This window comes from Halichoeres trimaculatus, unplaced genomic scaffold, assembly GCF_033239565.1.
Source record: "Halichoeres trimaculatus isolate MK-OKI-2021-1 unplaced genomic scaffold, fHalTri1.1 fHalTri1_scaffold_23, whole genome shotgun sequence".
NCBI lineage: Eukaryota > Metazoa > Chordata > Actinopteri > Labriformes > Labridae > Halichoeres > Halichoeres trimaculatus.
This window is the reverse complement of record NW_027437201.1, coordinates 10799266-10813591: the sequence shown is the minus strand read 5'-3', so window position 1 is coordinate 10813591 and position 14326 is coordinate 10799266. Positions and strand designations below refer to the sequence as shown.

The 14326-nt window shown below is 40.8% G+C and overlaps 1 protein-coding gene across 4 annotated transcripts; it reads left to right on the top strand.

Moving 5' to 3' along the window:
• The first annotated feature begins 454 nt into the window (after positions 1–454).
• On the top strand, positions 455–13997 carry csnk1e (casein kinase 1, epsilon). 4 transcript variants are annotated; one of them, XM_074663634.1, is made up of 11 exons: positions 455–755; positions 2077–2174; positions 3443–3553; positions 4766–4914; positions 6778–7006; positions 7200–7370; positions 7485–7633; positions 7808–8006; positions 8098–8243; positions 11216–11270; positions 12652–13997. In XM_074663634.1, the coding sequence occupies exons 2-10, from the start codon at positions 2099–2101 to the stop codon at positions 11246–11248; spliced, it is 1263 nt and encodes a 420-aa protein (XP_074519735.1). In that variant the 5' UTR covers positions 455–755; positions 2077–2098; the 3' UTR covers positions 11249–11270; positions 12652–13997. The 4 variants fall into 4 exon arrangements, with proteins under 4 accessions (XP_074519735.1, XP_074519734.1, XP_074519733.1 ...); XM_074663633.1 differs by having other exon boundaries at positions 12649–13997; XM_074663632.1 differs by having other exon boundaries at positions 11216–11281.
• Positions 13998–14326: the final 329 nt, after the last annotated feature.

Sequence of the window (14326 nt, the reverse complement as noted above, 5' to 3'; positions counted from 1 at the left end):
TACAAAGTCTTGAATTTAACCTGGGTTGAGCTGTAGGAACCCTGATATGACAATATGCAGTGGGGCTTGTCAGCAACATTTTTATGAAATTGGCTAGTTCTGTTTAATAAACAAAAAAGTGCACAACTTTCACCAGAGGGGGAGCAACTTTTAAGATAAATCCGTACATAGCCTGTATCCTACAGCAGAATGAAAAAGGACTAATGTCCTTGCTTAAATCATGTTGAATAACTTCTCAAGAGGAAATTTAAAAGTGTTAAATTTGTGCACACAGATGAAGTAAAGGGGGTTATGGTGCATTTGCGATGCTTCATTCATGCCTGCAAAAAGCAGCAGCAGCAGTAGCAGAAGCTGCTGCGCGGCGGCTTTAAGACAATCCGGGCATCTCTTCCAGTCTGTGGATGACATCATTGATATTGTCAATGGTGTAAACTGAGAGAGGCTGGGTGGGGAGTTGTGTGGGGGAGAGACAGGGAACCGCGGCCACGGAGGAAAGAGAAGGAGGACCTCTGTGTCTGATTTTGGCGATTTTTCCCCTAAAGTCGTGACAGTAGGCTGTTCCCAGACTCGGTGGACTGGCGGCGGCTCGGATTTGTTGAGTTTAAGGGGGTCGTTTTTCGTGAGTGAAGGGTGGGGGGGACTCGGGTCACAGATCTCCGAGGTTATGAGCCGTCCGAAGCCGCGTCGGTGCGTCGCTGTCCAGGGTCCTGAGTGAGACAGAGCCAGCGGGCGACCACGGAGCCTGACATAACCCGGTGAGGAGGAGGGGGTGGGGGCTGTATGTCGGCTAGTCAAGGTGTCTGGAGGCGTGTATGTGTGTGTGCATGATGGTGTGTGTGTGAGGTGGTTTAGGTTAGACAAATGGAGCCCAAATAGAGTCGTGTTTGGGCGGGGGGTGCGCTTGTTCAGAGGTCCTACCTGTACATAGAGGGTGCGGTTATGGGAATTACACCACGTTTGATGATCTGTGATGGATGGTCTTTGCATTCAGCAGCTTCGCCATTTATTCTCTTGGCATCTAGGGCAGCTGCATGGAGTATTCTCTCTGAAAATGTAACATCACGCCTGTTTTTGCAGTCCTTTGCAGCATCAGTGGGTCCCAGTTTTGTAACACTGACAGTGTAGGAGCTCATAGGAAGCTTAAAGAGGAGAGGAGCTGGATAGACCTGATGTAAAGGCTGTGGTAATGTGCAGCAGCAGCTTGCTCTGCTTTGTTTTTACTGCACAGTGGATGTAAAGGGGTGTATGTAGGTCTATGATGCAGCCAAGCCTAAAAATTTAGCTCAGTCAGTGTTTAGTGCAATGTCAAACCGGCTTGTAAAGCCTAACCTCTGGCAGAAAGAGCCGTCACTCTGTTCCCGCTCTGAGTCCTTATATCATTAAGCTTGGGTGAGGAAAACATGACTCATTCGAATTTTACCAGGGGACTCCAGTCAGGAATTTGGAGTTTATGCAAATCTCTTGTACACAGGACCAGACTCCCTTGAAGTGCTTTGGGAAGAGTGTGTGAGATGCTGATCCAGCTCTCCCCTGCAGCCCTGAATAAATCATGTTATACAACTCAATGCTCTGTTCTTCTGTGCTCACACTTTTCCCCCATGCACTTTATAAACACTTCATTGGCCTACATAGTGGTCCTCAGAGAGCCCAGAGTTTATTATCACGTCTTACTGAGGTGTAACTGTAACTCAACAAATCAAGCCTCCTTGCAGCACGGCGGCTGTGTGAGTTGTGATGAAATGTCCTGATTCCACTGTGGGTTTGGTGACATAGAGCTGCTGAATGGGGAAGTGAGCAACATTTTCCTTCCTGGTCCCAGTGATTTCATGCAGGCTGCAGTACGTCATTGTTGAGGCATTGTAATTTGCACTTCTCATTTTTTCTCATGTCTCCTGTCAGTTCTTCCCAGGCTTCCACTTTCATTTTCTTCCATGATACAGCTGCCTCAGGGCTCATAGCTTTGAATTTAAACTATGCGGCTTTGCACCACTGTACCTTTACTCAATCGATCACCTGTGATTGATGACAGCTTGTGTGTGTATCTGTGTATGTGTGTGTGTGTATTTACCCCTACAGTGAGTTTAAGAGCTCAGGAGCCATGGAGTTGAGGGTGGGGAACAAGTACCGCCTTGGGAGGAAGATAGGGAGCGGATCCTTTGGAGACATTTACCTCGGTGAGAGCCTGACTTTGCCTCTTCATGTTGTGTTTCTGGTTAATAGTATTCCCACAAAGTTCATAAAGCACACAAGGTTCACTTTTTAGAGTTGCAGTAGAAGATATAACTTTTTTTAAATTAACCTTTATTTTATTTAACCTTTCAATAACCAGGTTGGTGCAACTGGGATTAAAAACCTCATTTTCAAGAAAGACCTGTCCAAGACAGTCAGCAGCAAAAACACCAAGTTATAGACAGAAAACGCAAAAAAAAACAAGTAACAGTCAACAAAACACAGGATTATGGATTAAAATCTAGGAGTCATTCTGGGTATCAATTGTTTAAACAGCCAAGCTAAAACATCAACATCAATAGAGTCTGCCCCTACATCTTTCATTTTAGATTTAAAATTATTTAAGGACACCAGCTCCTTGAGCTTTGAGTCATTCTGCAATCAATTCCAAGCTGGGAGCGCAGAGTACCAAAGACCTCCTTTTTCAATTTCTGTCTAAGTGTTAGGGACTGAGAGTATGAAGAGGTCCTGAGAACACAGAGAGTGCTGTCCAGTACTTTTCTGCATGATAAAAACACATAAAAAGTGAGGAAGCAGACCAAGAACTGCTTCATAGATGAAGGTGTACCAGTGTGTGAGCCTCTAAGTCACCAAAGCAGGCCATCCAACCTGAGAGTACAACTCACAATGGTGAGTCAGACGTTTACAGTTAGTTATGAACCTCAAGGAGGCATGGTAGGCAGTATTGACCATATGGAGACACTGTGCAGAGGCATGCAGATTCAAAATGTCTCCATAATCTAAAACAGGTAAAAAGGTTGCTGCAACAAGCCGCTTTTTTTTACATTAATACATCCTGTTTCTGAAATAAAAACCCGGTTTTATACTCAGCTTTTTCCCAAGACACAGTACATGTGATTTAAACTTTAAGGAGTCATCAATCAATATGCCAAGGTATTGTTTACAGTGTATAGCCGCAATCTCCTTTCTATCAACAGTCATCAGCGCAGGAACATTTTCTGACCTGGTCTTTGATCTGGTTAAAAACATAAGCTCAGTCTAATCTGCATTCAAGACAAGCTTCAGTTTGTGCAGTGTATTTTGAAGGACTTTGGGTACTCAACAAATGTTGAACAGCGTGTAAAAGAGATGCAGCACAGCCGTACACAATGGTGTCATCAGCATAAAAATGTAATGTTGCATTATTTTTATAATGAATCCATTAGAAGTGTTTGTGAAGTTAGAACTGTATCTCTGACATTCATCTCTCCAGGTTCAAACATCGCCACAGGAGAGGAGGTAGCGATCAAACTGGAATGTGTGAAGACCAAACATCCACAGCTCCACATTGAGAGCAAATTTTACAAGATGATGCAGGGTGGAGGTAAGATGTACCCAACATTTTTTTGAGTCGTTTGAAAGCATTGCAAGAAAGGGGGCAGGAGTCAGGGATGCTGAGGAATTCAGCAAAGATTTTTTATTTACGTGACTGGACCGTGCATAGAAATCTTTGGATACAAGTGGGCATTGTGAGTCATTTAAGGTGCACTGAGGGTCATTGAGGGACAAGGAAAGGCATCTTTACTGCAACTAAGCAGCTTTTGAGTTGAGATGAAGTATTTTCAGTGCTCGAGCTCTGATGTGTAGTCTGTCATCTTTTCTAGTTTTTAAACAGCTGTCTTAGATTTTTAGACACATTGGAATTTCAAATATCATTTCAGACAAGATGAGATATGACAAGGTTTATTTTCCTTTGAGGGATGGATACAGAAAGGAAGATGGAAAATAGTCATTAGAAAAAGAATGGCCTTAGTGGCAAACAATAGGTAAACAGTATCATCACTGAATCCACTGATTTTCATTTTTTATGATGCAAACTAATATCAAATGATATATCAATACACAGATATTGATTTTGTTTTACTATACAGTAATGGTGTAATTATGAGTAAAATAATAAAAATAGAACACCTCATCTGTGAAGCATTTATAGGCCTCATGGGAAAAATAAAATAAGCATGCTATACTGGTAATAAATTGTGAATTATGAGACTGAATAGATTTTTTGTTGAATACTGAGTTAACATCAGGGTAGAGGTGTTTCAGAAAAAGACTTAAAATTAAGGTAAGATTGTTTAATATTGTACTTAAAGTTATAGGGATGAAGTTAAACAACAAGAACAAGTTTATGGTTTATTAGCCGGAAAAAAATGGATCAATAGTTTAAACTTTGAGCTTCAAGCACTGGAAGCATGGTTGAAATGGTTAGCTTAAATTAAGCTTCTGGAGAAATGACAAGAGGTGGCACCTGGCTGAGAAAGGAAGCAAAAATTTATGGACAAATACTTTGAAAGAAGATTTTAAGATATGGGAACATGGTTGAAGTTGTCAGCTTAAAGCAGAGAGTAGTTAGTGTAATGCCAAAAGTTATGTAAAGTCTAAATAATAGATTTAGAAACAGTAGTGCAAACATGTGTGATGTAAAATCATAAGTGGGTCAGAAATATATGATGGATTTTTAAACTACAGAGTGTGTTTACCTTTTCCTAACCTCTTTATTTTTATATGTCCTATTTTCTGAATTGCCCTCCAACAGTGGGGATACCATCTATAAAGTGGTGTGGAGCAGAAGGTGACTACAATGTCATGGTGATGGAGCTGCTGGGCCCAAGTCTGGAAGACCTGTTCAACTTCTGCTCCCGCAAGTTCAGCCTGAAAACAGTCCTGCTGCTGGCTGACCAGATGGTGAGGCGGACTGATGATCCTCACTCAACACACAACATTAGATTCATATGTTATCTTTTTATTTGAGTTCACAGAGAACTCATTCGTTCAAGATACAACAGAGCAGTTTTATACACATACATGAAATTAATCTGATTCAAATCATTTGCTGGAATATCATTAAAACTTGAACCTTTGTTTGCGCTGACGTCAATCTCAAGCCAAGAAGTCACGCATATCTCACTAAACGGATGTATCTATTTTTAGACTGAAGCTAAATGGATCACTCGAAATCAGAGAATAATTCTCATCTAAACCTCAGAAGCTTGTTTTCTGGCTCAAGATGAGTCTTATCCCCTCACTATCTTCCAACATTCAGCTCCTCTGTAAAAGTCAATTCCAATCTAGGACATGGAAGCTCGGCAAGACGGCCGTCCTAATCCTTGTCGCAGAGGTCGGTCTGTGGTGTCTTTTATGAGTCTCTTTAATCCCTCATATGTCATTCTTAAGTCTACAACTGGCACATTTGTTCTTTTTGTCCCATTTTCTCACCGCACTTTGACCTCTTTTTCTAACAACTTTCTCTGGTCTCCCTTTACCATCTCTCCTCTCCTCTGTGCTTGCTCTCTTAAAGATGCAATCACCAAGATTTTAACTAGACCTCTATACAGTATGTAAGCAGACAGTCTGACAGGGTTATGGCTCAGCACTACGACTACACTCTTATTTTACTTGGGAATATAACTTTTTGGGATGTAAAGCCCACTTTCTGGTAAATTTAAAACTCTATGTGAACATAGTACCAGGCCGTTAACATTTTGTACCCCATGTATGTTTTAGATGGATACTGAAGGATCAACCACACAAGTGAAAACAGTTAAATCCCCTTGTGGACAAAATGCCGCCCTTTATCTCTTTGTTGATCATCTCATATAAACGTGTAGGTTGTGTTCTCATTCTGATATGTCATATTCGCCCTAGAAAGGGTCAGAAACAGGATTTACCTGGTCTCATCTGCCTGTGGTCTTTTTTGCTTTTGTGTGTCATAGTGAGGACTCACTTGTGATTTTAGTCTGTTTCAGATTCAGATCAAAAATCCTCAGAGGAGTTTTGGATTCTTAATCATTGCTACAGTTTTCTGACGCCATTACTGGAGGACATTGACCTCTTTGTTTTTTAATACATAGTCAGCGAGGATCACTTTGATAAAATATGACACTATTTATCGTAAAAAAATTGAAAGTCAGTTATTCAGCTTTACACTCAGCCCTGTGGTGCATTCAAGGACACTAGTACAGTTGAGATATTGTAGTTGCAGATTAAGGGCAGTGTTTCAATGCAAGACACACCCATTCTCAAACAGTATGACCCTTTAAACATTTTCTGTTTGTAAAATTGTGTTTGTTTTGGCTTTTTTAAAAACCATTTTTGATGTCTAAAATCAAAGATATTAATACACAACCTCCAAAAAGGTTAAGGAAGCACCTCAGAGATGCACATGGTGATAAGCAGGAGTCCAGCCTTTTACAAGTCATAGTGATCTGGTGAAATTTTGTTATGGGTATTATTGGATCAGAGTTTGTATAGCTTTGACACCACACAGAGCAAAAGTAAAACTGTCCACCCCTCCTCCATTTTCAGAAATTATTTTTGAAAACTGTCCCCTGAGAGTCTTAAATTTTATGTTTCATTGAGTTACAGTGTTTCATTTTTGTAGTACACATTTCAAGTCAGAAATTTAGTGTGGTCACCTTTTTTTCCATTAGCCAGGTCAGGTCAGGTCAGGTCAAGCTGGTCCTTGTAAGTTGACTTCCACAGATTGCTGGTTTGAAACAACCCCTAGAAGTCTAACTCTTGACCAGTTTTCTTATCTCTGCACTCCAGATCAGCAGGATTGAATACATTCACTCCAAGAACTTCATCCACCGGGACGTGAAGCCCGACAACTTCCTGATGGGGCTCGGAAAGAAGGGCAATCTGGTCTACATCATCGACTTTGGCCTGGCCAAGAAATACCGCGACGCCCGAACACACCAGCACATCCCGTACCGTGAGAACAAGAACCTCACCGGCACAGCTCGCTACGCCTCCATCAACACCCATCTGGGCATCGGTAAGAGTGTGCACCCACCGAGGTTGGCCTAGAAACCTGTGGGAGCGTGAACATGAGTGGATCGTGTGTGTGCTCACAGCAGAGTGTCAGTGGGATATGTTGAAATATGCATGATTATTGACCTGAAGCCTCCTTTCTGTGCCTTTTCTTTCTTTACCATCTCTTTTCTTGCCCTCGTTTTTTCTCCCCGCAGAGCAATCAAGACGAGATGACCTGGAGTCTCTGGGCTACGTCCTCATGTACTTCAACCTGGGCTCTCTGCCCTGGCAGGGGCTCAAGGCTGCCACCAAGAGGCAGAAGTATGAACGCATCAGCGAAAAGAAAATGTCCACCCCCATTGAGGTGCTCTGCAAGGGGTATCCCTGTGAGTCAAGAAGAGTAATGACAATTAACACAAATTTACAGAAAAAAGTTAAATAATTCAGTCTGGAATGATTAACACTTAAATCCACCTTCCTCCCCTTTTTGTATTTCCTAGCTGAGTTCTCCACCTACCTGAATTTGTGCCGCTCACTGCGGTTCGATGACAAACCAGACTACTCATACCTGAGGCAGCTCTTCAGGAACCTTTTCCACAGACAGGGCTTCTCCTACGACTATGTCTTTGACTGGAACATGCTGAAGTTTGTGAGTTTCATAACTGTCATTGTAACAATAACAGTTATTATGCTGTGGTTATATAAGTGTGTAACAGTTGTAGAGAGCAGAACACTGGGATATGCTTTTCAATCCAGCTCCTTCTTAGAGGCTATAAACTTTGTTTCATCAGCTCTTTTCTCCTTTTTCTCGTCTGTGTTTCAGGGTGCCAGCAGGACCACAGAAGATGGAGAGAGGGAGAGGAGGGAGGGCAAAGATGGGGAGGAGCGGGCAGGAGGAGGCCAAAGAGGAGCAGGGGGCCGAGCTTTGCCCCCTGGTCCAAACCCTTCAGGAGCCAACAGAGTCCGGAACGAGGCTGATGCTACTCCTTCAAACCCGGCCACACGTGGGGTCCAACAGTCAGGTCAGGATTTCTCTCTCTACGAGCAAACATTTGGAAGTCAACGTCAGCTACAGCTGCTTTCATCTCTGGTGTATTTTCAATATGTGTGCAGGTAACCGCTCCCCTCAGGCGGGGAGAGCAGAGCGGGCTGAGCGTGAGAGGAAGGTGGCCATGAGGCTTCACCGCGGGGCCCCTGCTAACGTGTCCTCCTCTGACCTCACTGCACGCCTCGACCAGTCGCGCATCACTGCATCACAGGTAGATCTATTATCCACTCTGCAAGCAAAATGGGTCAAACATGGCTTGTCATCAGAAATGGCACGATTCAATCACCCGCCCTGTTCTCAGGGAGTGTGGTGACATTTTAAAGCTGCCAGTGGAAAGAATTTGTGAATGACTGTTTTGCATTGCCCGGTGGTCATTTAAGATTTATCAGGCTGAAACTTAGCACAGACATTCATGACTCTCATGGAATCATGATCTAAATGATATCATCGCAGCATGATTAGATAAAAAAATTCTCTTTTAATTTAATTTCCTATTATTCTTGATAGATGTTAAACTATTAATGCCCAGGCGTTTATGGTTGCTAAACATACACAAGAAGCTCTTTTGACTTTTGGAGAGCCCCTTGACATTCTTGCAGTGGTAGCATACAGGTCACGTCAAGTCCTCCAGTAAACCAGAGCCTCTGTTTGCATTTATTGCAGAAGGCCTGTATTAGAGGCAGACCTTTCTTAGAATAGAATAGAATAAAATAGAATAGAATTTTATTGTCATTGTAACAAGTACAACAAAATTGAAGTCACAGCACCAATCAAGAAAACAAAAGTAGGAAAGTGCAAAAAAGTCCATAAGAAAATAGATGATGACAGCTTGTCCATCAGTCTCCAGTTCAGCCAGTCTCCACCTCCACAGGGTCCAGGACTGAGCTTCTTCAGAAGTCTGTTCAGTCTCTGTCTCCTGGATCCTGTCTGCTCACAGCAGGTGAAGCTCTTCCAATGTGGCGTTGGTGTCTGATGTTAGCTCCGTTAGCCATGTCTGTGAATAGCATGATGCTACTCTGCCCTCTGGTATCCCCTCTATTGCTGGGTTAGCACAGCTAGCTCTTCCATCTTATTGGAGATAGATCTTACGGTCCCAATAACTATGGATGGAAGGACAGGTCGATGTCTTCACTTCTTAGCTCACACCTGAGAACCAGCACGTCGTCCTCACCTCCTTCTCCTCACTTTGTGGAAAGACATCAGGCCTTACACCAGTTAGCATTGATATGCTACAGGCCACTAACAACTGAGTTCACATGTAAACAATGCAACCACGGTTACATGTAGGATCTCCAGACAAACACAGGAGAAAAAGTTGTAAAAATATCGCTGAAGCCACAAAAAGTTTGGTGTCCATGACCAACAAATGAGCCAAACAAAGTAATGATCCACTTCAAAAACAAAGTTTATGAAAAAGAGATGAAAAAAATTACAAGAAACAAACAAAGAAGAGAGAGCTGCTGCAAAAAGTAGCCATAGCCAACACGGTGGCGCCTAGCAACATATTCATATTTTATATCTAAGTACAAAGAGATTGCCTTTTCAAAAGGATCACACAATTTTTACACTCACTTAATGTGTGCCAACAAAGCAAAAAGAAGTTATCTTATTCCCAAATCATGCACACACACCTCAACGCTCCACAGGTCAAATAGTCTCCTGCCACATCCATGGTGTAAATAAGCGGCTTTACACTCCTTTTGTGGAAAATGTGTTACTTCCTTTTGAATAAAGTTACTTTGAAAAAAAATAAACACAAAATCCTAACATTCACCCACAGTTGAGCTTAGATTTCTACTGCCTATTGAGAGTTGTTTAATGATTATTTCAGCAACTGGTGGTAGTCACATCTTTCAATGAGAAGGTCAGGGATTATTTTTAATGGAGGGAACTTAAATACGAAATTTATCCGGAACCCATGGTAATTTTTTTCTTTTTTTACTTTTTACAAACAATTCAGGTGTCATTTTAATGTTTTAAGGTCTTGAAATAAAACATTTCTTTATGGATTTTTCAGGTGAATGTGACTCAAAGTAAGCCCGATAAGACTTTTTTTTTTTACTAAACTGGATATAAAAACTTTAACTTTTTGTAGTGTTATGAGAATTAGCTTTAGCACTTGACTCAAAACACAGCTATGCTACAGGACAGTCTTACTGTGAGGCAAATTGTCAGAAAACGTGTTTACATTCATTGTTTATGGCAAGATCTGCTTCTCATAGCAAGTTGGGATCCCTGGCAATGCAGAGCAAGAATGATTCATTCATAAATGAACAGCACAGTATTATAGCGCACCCGTGAAGACTGTCACTTCCACTAGCATGTGAGGTCGGATCAGGAGAAACTGCATACAGTAGGTTGTTTTTTTCTCATCACTTTGTGTAATGTTAGTCTATCTAAAAGAAAACCATTCGCTGAACTGGTAGCAGGTAGAATAGACAAAAAGTTTCTTTAAACTCTTTATTCTGTTACTTTACAAAATGAACCATGAGCTGCAGGAGCTGAGCATCACTTCTCTCTTTTTGCGGAGCAATAATTGCTTTTTTTGTGAACATAATGAATCAGAAGTTTCTCATTACACGGGATATCTGCCCTTGATAGTGATTCACATTCATTATTCATGATGTTAACTTGACATTATTGGTGCTGGGGAGATATTCAAACATTATCCACTTGTAATTACCACCAACAAGATTTTAATGTGAAGAGTTATTTCACAGTTTGGTTTAAGTCTGACATGATATAAGCACAGAGAAGACTAATCCACCACGGCAGGCTCCCCATGTCCTAAAGCGGCTTTTTAATTTGTAATTGGACTCTCTCCAGTGCTTCGTCACTTATTGGGAATCACGTTTTCAGTAATGACTGCAGCCGTTTGGAATATCCAGACTCTTTGTGCTGAGTCTTTACATCAGCAGTCCAACAATTGAACACTTAAAACCACAGAGATGCAGACGCTCCGCAGAAAAGATGAACCACTTAATGAAATGAGTGTGTTTTGGGTTTGAGCTTTAGTATCCAGAAGTCTGATGTAGTAGTCACCACATTGTGTTGAGCCCACAGACAGGACATATTTCCACATATGACAAAGCTAGACGAAGAGAGTTTAAGCACAGGTTATCTCCTGGGCTTTGTCTTCTTTCTTTGATGTTCTTCAGACTTCTCTTCTTTCTCTTCTCTCAGGTCAGTGTGCCGTTTGAACACCTGGCAAAGTGAGCTCCTCCTGGCTGGCCTGCAGGTCAGTGGCAGGTATGGACATGTCACACACATGGACACAACTAAAGGCACTCACTCACACCTCACACAGGATGCTTCAGCAGCTTTCCTGGGCTTTTGTTCCTGAGAACCCCCGAAACCTGCAACCTGCACCACTCCCTCAGATTGAGTCAGATAAAGAAAGGTTTCCTATTTCACCAAAAAAAAACACCAACTACACAAAAATCACACCTATGTGTCAAAGATATGGCAATACACCCTGTTTAAGATGGCAAAGGAGGTAAAACATCCAATATTTGTGCTAAAGGTTTTTTTTTTTTACTGTCAAGCATTTTATTACTGAGCTTTATTTAGGTGTAATATTCCTTATTGGGTTTTCTTACTTCTTCCTTTGCAGTCTTAATGCTCCTTTAAGACTTTTGGTTGGCTCCAATCCTGGTGTCCCCTGCTGACAAAGCAGGATTTACTAATTTTGTGTAATTGTTCAGAAAAAATCTCACCCTGCTCCCTATAGAGCCAAATATACTACTCATCCATAGCATGTGCTGTGGAATGAGAAAAGTTGTATCAATGTGACACCTACCCCTCTCCAGTGATTGTAGACTTAAAAAAATTGATGAAGGAGTTATTTTACACATTGGTGGTCTTGTTTTTACTTCCTTAGGTCGTAAGAGACAACAACTCTTAATGTTATATTTTTTTCTTGTACAATACAAAAAAAACACTATGATACAGAAAAGCGCAAGAGACAGCTTATTTAATTTTAGTTTCTGTTTCTGAAGGTGTTTAAAAAATCTCCTAACAAAAACTTTAATATGCAGTGACAAAACATGTTCTTGATTTTTGCACAGAAATTTTAAAAATGATTATAGAACTGAGTGGTAAAACTTGAGAGTTAAATTTCCCTAGTTTTAAATAAAGTACTAATTAAAAAGAACACACATATTGGAAAGAAATTGGCTAAAGCTGTCAGTGCCAAGGGTACAGTGGATTTAACAATGAGCCATGTAAAAAAAATACAGTTCTGCATGGTAACATCCTCAATGTAAAGGAAAGATCTAGATGTGTTACATATTTTTCAACAAATCAACAAACCCCATCAAACAAACTTAGATAATTATTCCAGAAACTGTTGTTTGTTATGGGAAAGCCTTGAATCTTGCAAATTACTATGTACATTTTTGGATAATCAGCTAATGAATGTGTGATTTGATTGGGCTACAAGAGTGAAACTCTGTGGTACAGTTTTTTCTCCATTAATGTGATTTTTCTGAAGACGTTTGGCTGTCTATTGGAAACCAGTACTAAGAGAAGAATGAAGTGACAATTTTCTATATTACATCCACAGATTGACTCACAAAGTGACGCTTCTCTTTTTCATTTTTTTCCCTGTGTTTCAGCAGCTGCAGGGTATAAAATACCCCTTACTTTTCAAACGGATGAATGAAAAACATGAATGTGTGAAGGAGGACAGGAGGAGCAGGAGCAGACCCTTGAAGCAAGGATGGAGGCCATCGTGTGTCTGTCAGTATGCTGTGTGAACACTGGTGACCAGAAACTAAAGAGATGTTAGAAAAACCACCAGGACAAACAAACTCTGGGCTCAAACTGGTTTGAACTACTTCTTGGGGAGCAGCCGGAGGTAAAAAGTGGGTGAAACAACACACAGACCCCGCCCTTTCTTCATTCATAGCCACCCGCCTATCGACTCAGAGGTTCCACTTGCAAAAAAAACGTCAAAGTGCACAAAAAGGACTCAGTTTCAGTTTTTCTGTCGTTTACACCTGTGGTTCAATTTAAAGAAAAAATATCAACTATCAACTGCTAACGTTTGAGATCTACATCTGCTGCTTATGGTGTTCTTGAATAAAAAAAATAAATAAATATGTAAACAACAGTGGAGACAAACACAAAGTGTATACAGGCTTGTAATAGATGAGTCAGAGGAATGCTTGAAGAAAGACTAAGGAGAGGATCAGAGATGAATGTGAAAGTCTGCAGTTTATCTGTGGATGGGAGCGAGGCTGCTTTTTGTCAATAAATGTCAGTGTCTGTGTGTTATCGTCTTACGTGTTCGTTTTGCCTTTAGCTTTGCTTTAGAGAGTCAAAGAAAAGGGACGGACAGAGGAGGAAAAGTTGTCAGGAATTCTCCATCATTAGTCAAAAATCCTTTTGACTCTTCAGCACAGTTGTAACCCTCTTACCTAGAGAAGCTGACAGCTCATTGGATATAAAAAGAGGAGAAAGACTGCTTTATGTTTGTGATTAAACAATAGGGAGAGCCATGTAGATTGTATGATATGAAAAAGCCCTATAGTCCAGCTTGTAACTCCAGGTGTGAAAGTTCTTGAGAAAGTGACAGGATCTTGATGAAGAGCAAGTCTGGTGTTACATTTTTGATTTTTGTCTTTTACTTTTGCTTTTTCTTCTTTTATAAAAAAGTGTAAAAATGTGTAGATACCTATTGCCAGAATGTGAAATATTGTTTAAAGATGGAGCTGGAGAGAAGAGTACTGTTTACTTCCTGATAACCCAGGGGCAAAAGTAGAGCAGAAACTTTTACCGGTTACCTTTGGAGTCAGCCACATGTGTTTGTTTTTCATTTCCACTGTGGCAGGCAATGACAGAAAGGTTCTTGTGAATGCATGAAGGAGTGTTTTGACCTCAGGCCTATCAGGAAGGATGGATGTCAGGAATGAGTGGTCTGATGTCTTGTACATTTCTTTACCATGCTTCAACTTTATTACTATGATATTTGTGTATATTTTCTGAATCAATAAAAATATACACATATGCCTCATGTTTCCATTTTCTGTAAATATATTTCATGTCTTGTTGACTTTAAGGAGTAGAGAGTGGGGGAAGACATGCAGCTAATTGTCCAGGCCAGGAGTTGAACCACCAATGATGATGAGGTTTGTAGCCACTCTATATTCTATGAAACAAACTTTATTCTTTAGGTCAACAGGGCCCATAAACTTACTAGGTATGATTTACTTAGTTAAGTGTGTTAATCTCTTCAAAAATTGTATAATTCACATTTGTTTACTTTACTACCAGGCTGTTTATTATGCATTT